This window comes from Spodoptera frugiperda, chromosome 1, assembly GCF_023101765.2.
Source record: "Spodoptera frugiperda isolate SF20-4 chromosome 1, AGI-APGP_CSIRO_Sfru_2.0, whole genome shotgun sequence".
In the NCBI taxonomy this organism is placed as follows: Eukaryota; Metazoa; Arthropoda; class Insecta; order Lepidoptera; family Noctuidae; genus Spodoptera; species Spodoptera frugiperda.
In genome coordinates this window covers 9,474,922-9,489,545 of record NC_064212.1, presented here as the reverse complement: position 1 = coordinate 9,489,545, position 14,624 = coordinate 9,474,922, and the positions used below count along the sequence as shown (strand labels likewise).

General features: G+C 33.7%; 5 protein-coding genes across 11 annotated transcripts; 3 read left to right on the top strand and 2 right to left on the bottom strand.

Annotated features, from left to right (window-relative positions):
• Positions 1–398: 398 nt before the first annotated feature.
• LOC126911015 (deubiquitinase OTUD6B-like) lies at positions 399–1,094 on the top strand. The gene has a single exon (XM_050695758.1). The coding sequence runs from the start codon at positions 399–401 to the stop codon at positions 1,092–1,094; it is 696 nt and encodes a 231-aa protein (XP_050551715.1).
• A 231-nt stretch (positions 1,095–1,325) lies between these two features.
• Positions 1,326–14,493, bottom strand: LOC118273186 (lysine--tRNA ligase). Of its 6 annotated transcripts, XM_050695926.1 has the most exons (9): positions 14,217–14,323; positions 13,768–14,146; positions 13,426–13,677; positions 12,951–13,343; positions 12,447–12,629; positions 11,847–12,007; positions 11,522–11,762; positions 11,372–11,450; positions 1,326–1,442 (listed from the first exon to the last, which is right to left on the bottom strand). In XM_050695926.1, the coding sequence occupies exons 1-9, from the start codon at positions 14,306–14,308 to the stop codon at positions 1,420–1,422; spliced, it is 1,803 nt and encodes a 600-aa protein (XP_050551883.1). In that variant the 5' UTR covers positions 14,309–14,323; the 3' UTR covers positions 1,326–1,419. The 6 variants fall into 6 exon arrangements, with proteins under 6 accessions (XP_050551883.1, XP_050551890.1, XP_050551901.1 ...); XM_050695933.1 differs by lacking the exons at positions 11,372–11,450; positions 11,522–11,762; positions 11,847–12,007; ... (2 more) ...; positions 13,426–13,677; positions 13,768–14,146 and adding exons at positions 1,594–1,834; positions 1,918–2,078; positions 2,506–2,688; ... (1 more) ...; positions 3,472–3,723; positions 3,813–4,191 and having other exon boundaries at positions 1,326–1,521; positions 14,217–14,365; XM_050695944.1 differs by lacking the exons at positions 11,372–11,450; positions 11,522–11,762; positions 11,847–12,007; ... (3 more) ...; positions 13,768–14,146; positions 14,217–14,323 and adding exons at positions 1,594–1,834; positions 1,918–2,078; positions 2,506–2,688; ... (2 more) ...; positions 3,813–4,191; positions 4,375–4,538 and having other exon boundaries at positions 1,326–1,521.
• On the top strand, positions 4,997–6,992 carry LOC118273314 (NADH dehydrogenase (ubiquinone) complex I, assembly factor 6 homolog). 2 transcript variants are annotated; one of them, XM_035590211.2, is made up of 5 exons: positions 4,997–5,215; positions 5,353–5,590; positions 5,722–5,954; positions 6,048–6,210; positions 6,698–6,992. In XM_035590211.2, exons 1-5 carry the CDS (start codon positions 5,079–5,081, stop codon positions 6,875–6,877), a joined length of 951 nt encoding a protein of 316 aa, XP_035446104.2. In that variant the 5' UTR covers positions 4,997–5,078; the 3' UTR covers positions 6,878–6,992. The 2 variants fall into 2 exon arrangements, with proteins under 2 accessions (XP_035446104.2, XP_035446105.2); XM_035590212.2 differs by having other exon boundaries at positions 5,068–5,215; positions 5,349–5,590.
• LOC126911065 (platelet-activating factor acetylhydrolase IB subunit beta homolog) lies at positions 7,123–9,437 on the bottom strand. The gene is made up of 4 exons (XM_050695981.1): positions 9,183–9,437; positions 8,635–8,841; positions 8,440–8,562; positions 7,123–8,352 (listed from the first exon to the last, which is right to left on the bottom strand). Exons 1-4 carry the CDS (start codon positions 9,246–9,248, stop codon positions 8,071–8,073), a joined length of 678 nt encoding a protein of 225 aa, XP_050551938.1. The 5' UTR covers positions 9,249–9,437; the 3' UTR covers positions 7,123–8,070.
• On the top strand, positions 10,020–11,230 carry LOC118273187 (deubiquitinase OTUD6B). Its single transcript, XM_035590019.2, has one exon. It carries the CDS (start codon positions 10,168–10,170, stop codon positions 11,020–11,022), a length of 855 nt encoding a protein of 284 aa, XP_035445912.1. The 5' UTR covers positions 10,020–10,167; the 3' UTR covers positions 11,023–11,230.
• Positions 14,494–14,624: the final 131 nt, after the last annotated feature.

The following is a 14,624-nucleotide window of genomic DNA, read 5'->3' as shown; positions in this document are numbered from 1 at the left end:
CAACACGAATATGTATGTGTTTTTTTTAATAAAATATTTGGATCCAGACCTTAGATGTCTATGATCTAGACGAAAACTCATCTCTTCACTTCTATGACAGACAATCAGAAATGACAGTGTCAGTGTCACAATGATTGTCCTAAAAGTGAAAATAAAATCAGGCAAGTTCTTAAATTCACTATTTCATCACCAAAAATACCTGTTTTAAACTTTATTCAATTAACTATACTTATTTAGAAAATGGAAACTGAAGATAATGATTTAGCAGTCTTAGAAAGTAAGCACCGAAAAGAAAAAAGGAATTACAAGCCCAAATACAAGCGTTGAAAAAAGCCGCAAAGAATGATAAGACCAAGAAGAAAGAGTTAACAGCCGAAATATTAAGGTTAGAAACTGAAATGGATACAAGGCATCAGCAAGAAATAGATTCTGCCAATAAAAACCATAAAGACACCAATGAAATAACAGATACTGCTCTCAACAATGTAGAAAATGACCTATCGAAAGTGAAAATTTCAAAAGCCCAGAAACGCAGAGACAAAAAATCACAGCAAGAAAAAGAAAGAGATGAACTAATAAAGCAACAAGAGCAGGAAAATCGACATGGTCCAAGAAATATTGAATTGCAGGAAATTAATAATAAATTGAAAGAAAGAGGACTTAAAATATTCATGATACCATCTGACGGTGATTGTTTGTATAAAGCTGTCTCTCATCAGTTGGCAATCATCAAACAGAAAGATGTATCTGTAGATGAATTGAGAGAAAGTACTGCAAAGTACATAAGGCAACACAAAGGTGATTTCCTTCCATTCATGACACATCCTGACACATTTGAAATGTTAACTGACGAAGATTTTGAGGAGTATTGTGAGAAACTTGAGAATACTAAAGTGTGGGGTGGTCAGTTGGAGGTTAGAGCCTTGTCCAATTCTTTGAAATGTCCAATAACAATAATTCAAGCCACTGGACCCGGTTCTATTGATCAAGGAGATGAATATGAAAAACCACCTCTAATAATAACATATCACAGACATATGTATGGACTAGGTGAACATTATAACTCAACTGTTCAAGGTGAAATTGAAGCTTAGCTCAATCAATTCTATTTATAAGATGTATTTAGTAATACTACAATTTCAGGCCAATCACACTACTGGAATGTGTACATAGTACATGCTATGCCATAATGCATTTAATTAGTGATTACTAAAGTACATGTAAATATTACTTTATGTCCACATTTCTGGTTTTTATATTTTATTTAATTTAATAAATAAAGTAACTATTTTATATAGAAATCTTTTCATTTAAAACCAAGTTCATGAAGTAACATAATTTATTGGTAAAAAGAAAATCAGTGTTAGTTATTATAACATAAAGGCATTTCACACAATTAGAAACTTAATAATTAATTATTCAGGCTCCGTTTTGAACTGGAGGTTCAGCGGTTGCATTCTCTCCTTCAGCATTGTGTTTATTGGGGTCATCTGGTTTCATAGCAGGGAACAGTAGCACTTCCTGATAACAAAAATAAAAAGAAATCAATATTTTCTAGCATTTTACATTAATGGAACATGTAACCAAACTTACTTTGATGTTGTTGGAATTGGTTAAGAACATTGTAAGACGGTCAACGCCCAAGCCCCATCCAGCAGTAGGAGGCAGACCATATTCCAGAGCAGTGCAAAATGCCTCATCAGTGGGTGGGGTCTCATCATCACCAGCCGCCCTGTCTTTAGCTTGCTGTTCAAACCTCTCTCTTTGAGTTGCAGGGTCATTTAACTCTGTGTATGCATTGCAGATTTCTTTTTTCATTACAAACAGTTCAAATCTAAAACCAAATGCCGGTTATTTTTTATGTCATCAATAAAGAAAATTCATATTTCAAGTGAGTATTAAATGGATTTTCTTTACCTTTCTGTTAAACCAGGGATATCCCTATGGTACTTGGACAAAGGACTCATAATCTGGGGGTGATCCAATATAAATGTGGGGTTTATACATTTCTCTTCAAGGAACTCTCCAACCAATTTGTCCAAAAGTCTTGCTGTTGTTCTTGGGGGTGGACATTCAACCTGGAAGAGTAACAAAAATAAACACCTTTAGCCTTATCAAGCAGGGTGACTTCATCCAAATAACTTTTGATCATTTTATTTTATATAAAGTAACATATATTAGGCAGTTTATTATGTCTTATACCAAACATATAATTTACTGTAGTAATATAATAAAACTAATGAGAATGTATACATATACATCTTTGAATAATATCAATGTTTGTATAAGATTATTGGATTTCAATATAAACCACTATAAACAATAGTAAAACCACCTGTGTCAAGTATGTGTGAAGGCTATAAAACAGATTTCTGTAAACTTTGTCTACCTTTTGTAGATAGTCTACAATTTACAAAAAGTTTCAGTTTTTGCTATGGAAAGTTAAATGTTTAATAACTGAAAAATTTGATACTATGTGGATCTGAGAACTGGTATAATACTTACTTCATGTTTCTCACACAACTGGCTAAGTAGTTGGTTGGCTTCTGCTGAATCTAATTGATCAGCTGGTGGAAATTTGACATTCAAAGCCTTCTCTAAGCTGGCAATCATAGGTACTCTAGCAAATGGAGGAGTAAAGTCTATCTCCACTTCTTCGCCTTCTGGTCCGTCTGGTTGATATTTTACCTGACAAAAATCTTAATTTTAGTAAACCTTACATTTGATTTAATTTCAATTTATTCATAAATCTAACTTAATTCATAGTTCATATATTTCTTATCTCAGTACTATATTATTTACTATCGGAATATTATTTACACATAAGAATGCATCACTATCACTGTAGTAAGAGGCTCTCTGATAACCTATAGAATGTAATTAAATGAAAACAAAGAGGTTACATCAATTGGTTGTGTAGATAAAGTACTGCAATTGCACAATAAGACACATTGTTTCATGCATTGTTTATACCATGCAAATTGATATCAACTTACTTTATAAGAGCCGTGAATACTTTTAACCATTCCAGATAACATTGTTTCAGTTATACTGATGAGGTCATTGTAATCTGCGTATGCCATGTAGAACTCACATGTTGTGAACTCCGGGTTGTGAGTCAAGTCAATGCCTTCATTTCTGAACTGTCTACCTATTTCATAGACACGGTCCAGACCGCCAACAACCAACATCTTGTGGTACAATTCAGGGGCTATTCTCATGTACAAGTCCATATTGAGATCGTTGTGATGTGTAATGAATGGCTTGGCTGTAGCTCCACCAGGAATCATGTTCATCATTGGAGTTTCGATTTCCAGGAAACCAAGGTTGTCCAAGAATCTCCTCACATAAGCAATGATTCTTGCTCTAGTGTAGAAAGTTTGTCTTACCTGTAAAATAAATATGTTACAAGTAACATTGCATTTCTGTGTATTAATAAAAGGATAGTAAATGTATATCAGTAGCACTTACTCTATCATTTAAAATAAGATCTAAATATCTTTTCCTAAACCTGGTTTCTTTATCCTTAAGACCAAAGTGTAAGTGAGGCAGCATATGTAGGCATGGAGATAGCAACTTAATACTTTTTGGTACAATGGACAGTTCTCCCTTCTTAGTTTTGCCGGGATGGCCAACACATCCAATAATGTCACCTCTCCTCAGCTTGTCAGTGTCCGTTACAAACTTTTCTTCAGATTCATACATTTTTGCATTAGCCATAACCTGAAATAGCAGAGAAGGTACTTTTGAAGTATGTTTTAACACTAATTTAAAAGTAAATATTCACTATAAGTTACTTTATTTATTCTCACCTGAATTTTTACTCCTTCACCTCTCAAATCATAGAAAATAAGTTTAGCTCCAGATTCTCTAATAGAGTGAACTCTACCAGCCACAGACAGTGTAACATTCTCAAGAACTTCACCACTGCTGACATTATTGTACTTTTCAATAAATTCTTCTAAAGATATTGTAACATGGAACTTGTGTGGGTATGGGTGGTCCTCCTTAGACCCCTCTTTAAGAGCTGCAACAGCAGCCGTTCGCAGCTTGTAATACTCATTGGGACTGATCTCCTCTTCGGCTTTGGACGATGACTTCTTGCTATCGGCTGCGGGAGTTGGAAGCTGGGCAGCTTTTTCTGCCTTTTCTTTCAGTTTTTGCTCAGCTTTCAATCGCCTCTTCAATTCACTACAATTACAATATAGAATAACGCATAAGTATTATTAATGAACTTAAAATACTATGAAATATCACTAACCGTTTGCTGACTGCAGACGACAGATTGGCACATCGGTTGATCAAATTGTTAGTTTTTAAAGACAAGGTACCAAAGTTCTTCAGGGTAAACATTTTTAATCACACAATACTCACTTTTTTGACAACTTTTCACTAGCAGTTTCAGCCATGACTTTATAAGTAGTGTTTTAAAATGTGCTAACAGCTACAACTCTAATAAGAAGAATATTATAACCTAAAATTGTATTTGACGTTGACGTCTTGACACGTTATCATGTTTCATAGAGTAAACAGAGAGGTTGGCAATAGTGCACAAGCATTCTTCTAAGCTGGGCTTTTCTCCTGAATTTTCTTTGCTATACACCTCACGGAGGCCAAGACCTTTTCAAAAAATGCAACACCGTGGAAATCGGTTCGCGTTTCTGGAGTTATAGCGTCAGGAAGGAAAACCCGGCTTATTTTTATATTTTAGATAACGCACCCACTGTATTGACTGTACAGAGAAATAATTTTAAATAGTTGGAGTCAATGGCGAACTTGTCAAAAAAGAGTATGGAATAATAATTGAGGTCACTGTAATCGTAGTAGCAACCCGATGCACTACGAGTCAATAGATTTTAATACTTGTTTTATAGTATGAAGATTTTCCATTTGCAAGGAAAAAATTTAACGGTTGTTGCGTAACCCTAAAAATAAAAAATAAATGAAAATGACATATACGACAAAATGTCAATTGTCAAATTTGACATGCAAAGTCAATTTTTGTTGAGCCAAGCGAGCGAGCAGCTGATTGATTATTACTTATTAGGGTTATCTTAAATTTTATTTGATTCTCAAAAATGAATAAACACAGAATATTTATACGCATGCTTGACTCTTCTAAACCTGTGAGAGTAGTTTCAAGATCAATCAAAACAGAACCTAGTGAAGCTACAGCAAATACATCATCAATCGACTATTGTGCAGATATAGTAAAGTAATTAGTACAATATTTGTAAAAACATTGAATATTTGTGTAATATTAACATAAATGTACTTAGTAGAGGAACCATTTAGGATATTAGACCAACTATTGTATCGCATATTCTGGTACTTTATGTATTTTGCAGATAGACAGCATGATTATGAAAACTTTTTGGCTACTCTTCTGATGACGAAGTCTCTGCGCTCTCCTGCCTTTGTATTGAGAGCTTTCAACGTAGAAGTAGCTCGAGTGCAAGACTTAACATCTGATGCTCAGACAGCTGCATTCCGGCTACAATTCTGGCATGACGCTCTCAAGGGAATGTTTAACAAAGAACAGACACTGAAAGATGTACCTGCAAATCCTGTAGCACAAGAACTGTTTAAGGTACATTAAATAACTTTAAAGGACAGTACCAGCACAATGTCATTAATAAATCAGTACAAATTGACTATAATAAGTATGATAAAATACTGAGAGCAGTCATTCAATGTATAAAATTGGTAACTTGCTTTCAGGTGTGTTGCTGTTATGGACTGCAACGAAGGCATTTGGAAAAACTCATCACATCAAGAAGTAACATGAACAAGGCAAAATATTTTAAAAGTTTAGAGGACATTGAGAAATATGCTGAAGAATCGGTGTCTTCTGTGTACTACCTCCTGTTAGGCATAGGAGGAGTTAAAGATGTCCATGCTGATCATGCTGCGTCACATTTGGGGAAGGCTCAAGGAATAACAAATATACTGAGGTCTGGAACTTACAGCTTTAATAACAAATCAATACTCAGCCTTCACAACTAATGCTTCATTTAATCTATTCTTAAACCTTTTTATTTTTACAGATCTGTCCATGTATCCAGTCGCCAGAAGGTAGTCTTCCTGCCCATGGATATACTTATGAAGTATGAATTAAGTCAAGAAAATGTCCTGAGATGCACTGACAGTGAACAAATGAGGAATGCAGTCTTTGAAATTGCTTCAAGAGCAAACAGTCATTTAGAAAAGGTATTATTGTTATTGATATAGTTTTTTTAACAATATATTTTTGCAAATCATAAAAAAAAAAATACTGAACGGTAAAACCAAACATTGATATTCAATTCATAGTTTGGACTCCAGCTATAACATAAAGAGGTTTTGTATGTAATTGTAAATTAATAAATACAAAACCTGGCATGCCATTGGAGAGGCCTAGGTCCAGCAGCGGATGAGAATAGGCTGATAATGATGAGGATACAAAACCACTTTTGAATGTTCTTTAGGGAATAAAAGGGTGTAGTGTTATGCATAACTAGCTGTTTATAAACTATATTACGACACCTGTTTTCATAGGCAGAAATTGTCTACTACCAGCTTTACACATGTATTGTTTGATTACAATACACATGTAGTATTGTTATTTAAATTATTACTGTAATAAATTGTGATAATCCTAACCTAAATCATATAATCATGTATGAATTAAACTATATCACTTTCCTTCCATTTTCAGGCAAGGAAAATAATCGTTCCTGAAACTGCTAGGCAGATATTTTTGCCTGCAACAGCTGTCGACAACTATTTAACTAAACTTCAAAAGAGAAACTTTAATATATTTGACAGGTCACTCCTCCAAGCTAGTCCCATCCTACCATTCAAGCTTTACTATAACAGGTTACTAAATAAATTTTAGATTACTATTAGTAATTAGTAATCTTCAATGAAGTAACATTCAATGTAGTTAATTTAAAACTATGTACAAAAGAGTAGATGTTATAAAAATAAATGTAGATCTTTGTTTTCATAAATGTTTTTTTTTTTCTTCATAATAATGACACTAATCCCTCCTATATAAGATACAATAGAAATCACATTGTGTCTCACATGGATCTGTTTCCAGCACACCATAGGTTAACCAGGGTAATGAATAAAACAGCATTTGGTTATATAGAAATAATTGCACTGTTTACTTTCAAGCTTCATCATGCAAATAAATATTCCATAACATTTCGAGATTCAAGCAAACTTGTTTGGCAACATGAGTACCTTATCAGTTAAATAGTCACTAAATATGCCTACAGTGATATTGGAGAATAACTATTACTGTGTTACATGCACATTTTGTGCAACATTGGCTACACAATACATTTGCAACAAATGAAAACAAGTCTAAAACAATGTACTTATTCATACAGATCTTATTATGTAAGTAATTTAAAAATGTAGGTCTTTATCAAAAATAGAATTGCATTTATAATCATCCAATGCAATTCATATACTGTTATAACTTTGGTAAGGTAATCTTCCAAGATCTTTGGTTATAGTTATAGACAATTCCATTAATGTGATGTGCAAAGTAATAAAAATAGATAGGTGAATAAAATAAAGACTAATGTACTTGTGTGAGTACCTTCCAGAAGAATAAATTTAACATTCTAAAATTAAACTAAAATTGCTTTGTTACATATCTCCAAAAAAGAGGTTCTAAAAAATAACAATAGTAACATAATACTTGTCTCACGGTTTCTAAAGTTACATAAAATCATATCATGGATGTGAAATAATAAATACTAGATAGGTAAGTACTAACCCTGTTGTGCACAAGTAAAGTGTGCACATAAAAATGCATTTTCTTAAAAGCTAAATTAAGCTTGTAAAAATAATAAGCGATAATAAATAAAAAACATTAAAAGTGGAGTGATTAAATAAACACAGCCGATTAAAATATCATAATGCTAATTTGGAATGTAGAGGTTTATAAGTTAACAATATTTAAAAACGTTTGACACTTAGGCTTAATATAAAAAGCTAATGATAAGTACTACTGGTTTCATCACAATAACCTGCTGCAAAAAAAGCTGCCATATAGTACTAAATAGAACAACATTATTCAGAAGGTGTTAAGTCTTTTTCAGGCTCTCCCTCAAAGAGGATTTGTTGCAGGAGATCATAGATAGGTTCAAATGCTTTCCTACAGGCTGCATTAGTTGGTGTGAGGTAATCATGCATATCATGGTGGCTGATGGTGCCATCAGTCTGTATAAACCCTTTGTCTATTGAAACCATTTCCACTTTATTCATATTGGCTACTTTTTCACGTAACAGCTGATTGATTGTAGAGTTTTTCTCCCTTAACAAATTAGGGTGTTGACCTCGAGGAAGTAGACTCTGAAATTAAAAAAACCAATAAAAGTGATATTCATATTTTAAAAAAAGATTTTGTACAAAGAAATGATGAATATAAAAAATACTTACAGGCAATACTATGTAAGCACTTGGGTGTTTCTCCCTGATTGTTCTAATTATTTCTAGGATACCATCACACACTTGCTCAGCAGTATGTTCAACATTGTTTGTTCCAACATGTACAACTATTACCTGAAACAACACAAACTTATGAAACTCATATCAAATAAGTGGACAAGATTTACCATTTAGTGTGCTACACACCTTTGGATCAACATGATCAAGTTCTCCATTCTTGATGCGCCACAACACATTTTGAGTCTGATCCTTGTGAATGCTGAAGTTGAGACAATGCAGAGGTGCAAACCACTGGTTCCATACTTCAGTATGCTCAAGAGCTTGTAGAATTGAATCTCCAATGAAAATTACATCACCATCTTTCCCTTTGGCATCTGACAAAAATCGATTATGCTGTAAAAGGAATTATTGATTAAAATAAATTTGTATTGATTACAATAATGGAAGTCACATGAAGTTCTAATGAGGTATAAGGTTTCCACCACACTCTACTCAAATATTACGTGCACTGAGAATCATAAGTGCACTTAAAATTACTATTATACTTACCGGATTAGTGTTAGATTACAGTAATCTGCATTTGCCGATTATTAACAAACTAGGTCAGCAAATGCAATCCGAAACTAATTAAAATTTTTAACACGTATGTGAATCAGAAAATGTACTGTGAATTCAACCGTCTATATTAGCAAATTGTAACGGCTCGAGAATTAATATTAGAATAGAAAACTTACAATGCTATACCATCTTCCATCCCCTTCGGTGTCTTGTTGAGGCGCAGCGACTGAACAAGGATTCATTCTTCCACAACAATATTACAAGAAAAATTATCACATAAATATATTTCTTAATAATAGAGCAAGGAATTACCACATCCACTAAAACCACGAAGATGAAAATAACTTGGCGGTTTCTAATAAGGTTGTGTTGGTTGGGTTGCTGTACCCGTCACTGTCAATATCAATATTGTCAAATTATAATGTCAAGCAAGTTTTGTTTTGTCATTGACGCTCTTTGTTTAGCCAACGTCTGTCTTTGTTTCTTGCAATAAAGGTAAAGTCATATAAATGCGCGATTTTTATGATGGATATTCGAAATGAACAAATACTGAGTATTTATCCGGTTTTAATCAGTAAACACTAGTATTAATTTTTATTCAGTATTTATTAATTTTCAATATGTATCCAAAAAATTTACCATCTCTACTCACTCATTTTCCTTTGCACCATTTTACTATCCAGTTTTACCAACTTGCATATTTTTCTATTTGCTTTTTATTTCTTAAAAATAAGGTCTTGGTCGATCTAAGGTCATATCAATCTCAAAACCATGCATTTTGTGTTTCGGTTTCTATTCTCGCAATGTGCAACTCTTTGCGTGATCTATTTATTGCTGTTGCGGGTCCGTGTGTATGTGAAACTGTATACTTGTAAAATACACCATTGATGTATAAAACAAACGTACCTACGGCACGAGTAAATGTGTTTTTTATTTAATTTTGGATCCAGACAATAGATTAAGTGCCTATCTTTGTCTATGATCTAGACGAAAACTCATCTCTTCACTTCTATGACAGACAATCAGAAATGACAGTGTCAGTGTCACAATGATTGTCCTGCTAAAGTGAAAATAAAATCAGGCAAGTTCTTAAAAATCACTATTTCATCACCAAAAATACCTGTTTTAAACTTTATTCAATCAACTATACTTATTTAGAAAATGGAAACTGAAGATAATGAATTAGCAGTCTTAGAAAGTAAGCACCGAAAAGAAAAAAAGGAATTACAAGCCCAAATACAAGCGTTGAAAAAAGCCGCAAAGAATGATAAGACCAAGAAGAAAGAGTTAACAGCCGAAATATTAAGGTTAGAAACTGAAATGGATACAAGGCATCAGCAAGAAATAGATTCTGCCAATAAAAACCATAAAGACACCAATGAAATAACAGATACTGCTCTCAACAATGTAGAAAATGACCTATCGAAAGTGAAAATTTCAAAAGCCCAGAAACGCAGAGACAAAAAATCACAGCAAGAAAAAGAAAGAGATGAACTAATAAAGCAACAAGAGCAGGAAAATCGACATGGTCCAAGAAATATTGAATTGCAGGAAATTAATAATAAATTGAAAGAAAGAGGACTTAAAATATTCATGATACCATCTGACGGTGACTGTTTGTATAAAGCTGTCTCTCACCAGTTGGCAATCATCAAGCAGAAAGATGTATCTGTAGATGAATTAAGAGAAAGTGCTGCAAAGTACATAAGGCAACACAAAGGTGATTTCCTTCCATTCATGACACATCCTGACACATTTGAAATGTTAACTGACGAAGATTTTGAGGAGTATTGTGACAAACTTGAGAATACTAAAGTGTGGGGTGGTCAGTTGGAGGTTAGAGCCTTGTCCAATTCTTTGAAATGCCCAATAACAATAATTCAAGCCACTGGACCCGGTTCAATTGATCAAGGAGATGAATATGAGAAACCACCTCTAATAATAACATATCACAGACATATGTATGGACTGGGTGAACATTATAACTCAACTGTTCAAGGTGAAATTGAAGCTTAGCTCAATCAATTCTATTTATAAGATGTATTTAGGTAATACTACAATCCCAGGCCAATCACACTACTGGAATGTGTACATAGTACATGCTATGCCATAATGCATTTAATTAGTGATTACTAAAGTACATGTAAATATTACTTTATGTCCACATTTCTGGTTTTTATATTTTATTTAATTTAATAAATAAAGTAACTATTTTATATAAAAATGTTTTCATTTAAAGCCAAGCTCATGAAGTAACATAATTTATTGTTAAAAAGAAAATCAGTGTTAGTTATTATAACATAAAGGCATTTCACACATTTAGAAACTTAATAATTAATTATTCAGGCTCCGTTTTGTACTGGAGGTTCAGCGGTTGGATTCTCTCCTTCAGCATTGTGTTTATTGGGGTCATCTGGCTTCATAGCAGGGAACAGTAGCACTTCCTGATAACATAATAAAAAGAAATGAATATTTTGTAGCATTTTACATTTATGGAACATGTAACCAAACTTACTTTGATGTTGTTGGAATTGGTTAAGAACATTGTAAGACGGTCAACGCCCAGGCCCCATCCAGCAGTAGGAGGCAGACCGTATTCCAGAGCAGTGCAAAATGCCTCATCAGTGGGTGGGGTCTCATCATCACCAGCCGCCCTGTCTTTCGCTTGCTGTTCAAACCTCTCTCTTTGAGTTGCAGGGTCATTTAACTCTGTGTATGCATTGCAGATTTCTTTCTTCATTACAAAAAGTTCAAATCTAAAACCAAAAGCCAGTTATTTTTTATGTCATCAATAAAGAAAATTCATATTTCAAGTGAGTATTAGAATGGATTTTCTTTACCTTTCTGTTAAACCAGGGATATCCCTATGGTACTTGGACAAAGGACTCATAATCTGGGGGTGATCCAATATAAATGTCGGATTTATACATTTCTCTTCGAGGAACTCTCCTACCAATTTGTCCAAAAGTCTTGCTGTTGTTCTTGGGGGTGGACATTCAACCTGGAAGAGTAACAAAAAACATAAACAAAATCGTCTTATCAAGCAAGGTTTCGTCCAAATAACTTTTGATCAGTTTTTTTATAAAGTAACCAATATTGGGCAGTTTTGTGCACAATAAAATATTACACTGTCTTATACCAAACAAACATAATTATAATTGACTGTAGTAATGTGTAAATATACACTATACATTAATCTTTGAATAATATCAATGTATGTATAAGATTATTGAATTTCAATATAAGCCATTATAAACAATAGTAGAACCACCTGTGTCAAGTATCTATCAAGGCTATAAAACAAATTTTTGCTAACTTTATCTACCTTTTGTAGATAGTTTACAATTTACAAAGGTTAAATTTTTTGCTATGGGAAATTAAATGTTCAATAACTGAAAAATTTGATACTATGTGGATCTGAGAACTGGTATAATACTTACTTCATGTTTCTCACACAACTGGCTAAGTAGTTGGTTGGCTTCTGCTGAATCTAATTGATCAGCTGGTGGAAATTTGACATTCAAAGCCTTCTCTAAGCTGGCAATCATAGGTACTCTAGCAAATGGAGGAGTAAAGTCTATCTCCACTTCTTCGCCTTCTGGTCCGTCTGGTTGATATTTTACCTGACAAAAATCTTAATTTTAGTAAACAACTTACTAATAACTTACATTTGATTTAATTTCAATTTATTCATAAATCTAACTTAATTCATAGTTCATATATTTCTTATCTCAGTACTATATTATTTACTATCGGAATATTATTTACACATAAGAATGCATCACTATCACTGTAGTAAGAGGCTCTCTGATAACCTATAGAATGTAATTAAATGAAAACAAAGAGGTTACATCAATTGGTTGTGTAGATAAAGTACTGCAATTGCACAATAAGACACATTGTTTCATGCATTGTTTATACCATGCAAATTGATATCAACTTACTTTATAAGAGCCGTGAATACTTTTAACCATTCCAGATAACATTGTTTCAGTTATACTGATGAGGTCATTGTAATCTGCGTATGCCATGTAGAACTCACATGTTGTGAACTCCGGGTTGTGAGTCAAGTCAATGCCTTCATTTCTGAACTGTCTACCTATTTCATAGACACGGTCCAGACCGCCAACAACCAACATCTTGTGGTACAATTCAGGGGCTATTCTCATGTACAAGTCCATATTGAGATCGTTGTGATGTGTAATGAATGGCTTGGCTGTAGCTCCACCAGGAATCATGTTCATCATTGGAGTTTCGATTTCCAGGAAACCAAGGTTGTCCAAGAATCTCCTCACATAAGCAATGATTCTTGCTCTAGTGTAGAAAGTTTGTCTTACCTGTAAAATAAATATGTTACAAGTAACATTGCATTTCTGTGTATTAATAAAAGGATAGTAAATGTATATCAGTAGCACTTACTCTATCATTTAAAATAAGATCTAAATATCTTTTCCTAAACCTGGTTTCTTTATCCTTAAGACCAAAGTGTAAGTGAGGCAGCATATGTAGGCATGGAGATAGCAACTTAATACTTTTTGGTACAATGGACAGTTCTCCCTTCTTAGTTTTGCCGGGATGGCCAACACATCCAATAATGTCACCTCTCCTCAGCTTGTCAGTGTCCGTTACAAACTTTTCTTCAGATTCATACATTTTTGCATTAGCCATAACCTGAAATAACAGAAAAGGTACTTTTGAAGTATGTTTTACACACTAATTTAAAAATAAATATTCACTATAAGTTACTTTATTTATTCTCACCTGAATTTTTACACCTTCACCTCTCAAATCATAGAAAATAAGTTTAGCTCCAGATTCTCTAATAGAGTGAACTCTACCAGCCACAGAGAGTGTAACATTCTCGAGAACTTCACCACTGCTGACATTATTGTACTTTTCAATAAATTCTTCTAAAGATATTGTAACATGGAACTTGTGTGGGTATGGGTGGTCCTCCTTAGACCCCTCTTTAAGAGCTGCAACAGCTGCAGTTCGCAGCTTGTAATACTCATTGGGACTGATCTCCTCTTCGGCTTTGGACGATGACTTCTTGCTATCGGCTGCGGGAGTTGGAAGCTGAGCAGCTTTTTCTGCCTTTTCTTTCAGTTTTTGCTCAGCTTTCAATCGCCTCTTCAATTCACTACAATTACAATATAGAATAACGCATAAGTATTATTAATGAACTTAAAATACTATGAAATATCACTAACCGTTTGCTGACTGCAGACGACAGATTGGCACATCGGTTGATCAAATTGTTAGTTTTTAAAGACAAGGTACCAAAGTTCTTCAGGGTAAACATTTTTAATCACACAATACTCACTTTTTTGACAACTTTTCACTAGCAGTTTCAGCCATGACTTTATAAGTAGTGTTTTAAAATGTGCTAACAGCTACAACTCTAATAAGAAGAATATTATAACCTAAAATTGTATTTGACGTTGACGTCTTGACACGTTATCATGTTTCATAGAGTAAACAGAGAGGTTGGCAATAGTGCACAAGCATTCTTCTAAGCTGGCTATGCACTGTGCGATTTAACTGCACCGTCTGCACCAAATAAAAGTGAGTTACCTACTTGAGTCCTCTATGTGTGTCTCATCTTACATCATTCAGTA

Bases quoted from the DNA above. Each gene is read 5' to 3' on its own strand.
- LOC118273314 (XM_035590211.2), top strand. From the start codon at position 5,079: ATGAATAAACACAGAATATTTATACGCATGCTTGACTCTTCTAAACCT. The intron at 5,216-5,352 runs GTAATTAGTACA...TTTTGCAGATAG, and splicing joins TATTGTGCAGATATAGTAAA to ACAGCATGATTATGAAAACT. The intron at 5,955-6,047 runs GTCTGGAACTTA...TTATTTTTACAG, and splicing joins GGAATAACAAATATACTGAG to ATCTGTCCATGTATCCAGTC.
- LOC118273187 (XM_035590019.2), top strand. From the start codon at position 10,168: ATGGAAACTGAAGATAATGAATTAGCAGTCTTAGAAAGTAAGCACCGA.
- LOC126911065 (XM_050695981.1), bottom strand. From the start codon at position 9,248: ATGAATCCTTGTTCAGTCGCTGCGCCTCAACAAGACACCGAAGGGGAT. The intron at 8,842-9,182 runs GTAAGTTTTCTA...TTCCTTTTACAG, and splicing joins ATGGAAGATGGTATAGCATT to CATAATCGATTTTTGTCAGA. The intron at 8,563-8,634 runs GTGTGTAGCACA...GTGTTGTTTCAG, and splicing joins TTGATCATGTTGATCCAAAG to GTAATAGTTGTACATGTTGG.
- LOC118273186 (XM_050695933.1), bottom strand. From the start codon at position 14,308: ATGTTTACCCTGAAGAACTTTGGTACCTTGTCTTTAAAAACTAACAAT. The intron at 3,390-3,471 runs GTAAGTGCTACT...TTTATTTTACAG, and splicing joins ATCTTATTTTAAATGATAGA to GTAAGACAAACTTTCTACAC. The intron at 1,522-1,593 runs GTAAGTTTGGTT...TTTTGTTATCAG, and splicing joins CCAATTCCAACAACATCAAA to GAAGTGCTACTGTTCCCTGC.
- LOC126911015 (XM_050695758.1), top strand. From the start codon at position 399: ATGGATACAAGGCATCAGCAAGAAATAGATTCTGCCAATAAAAACCAT.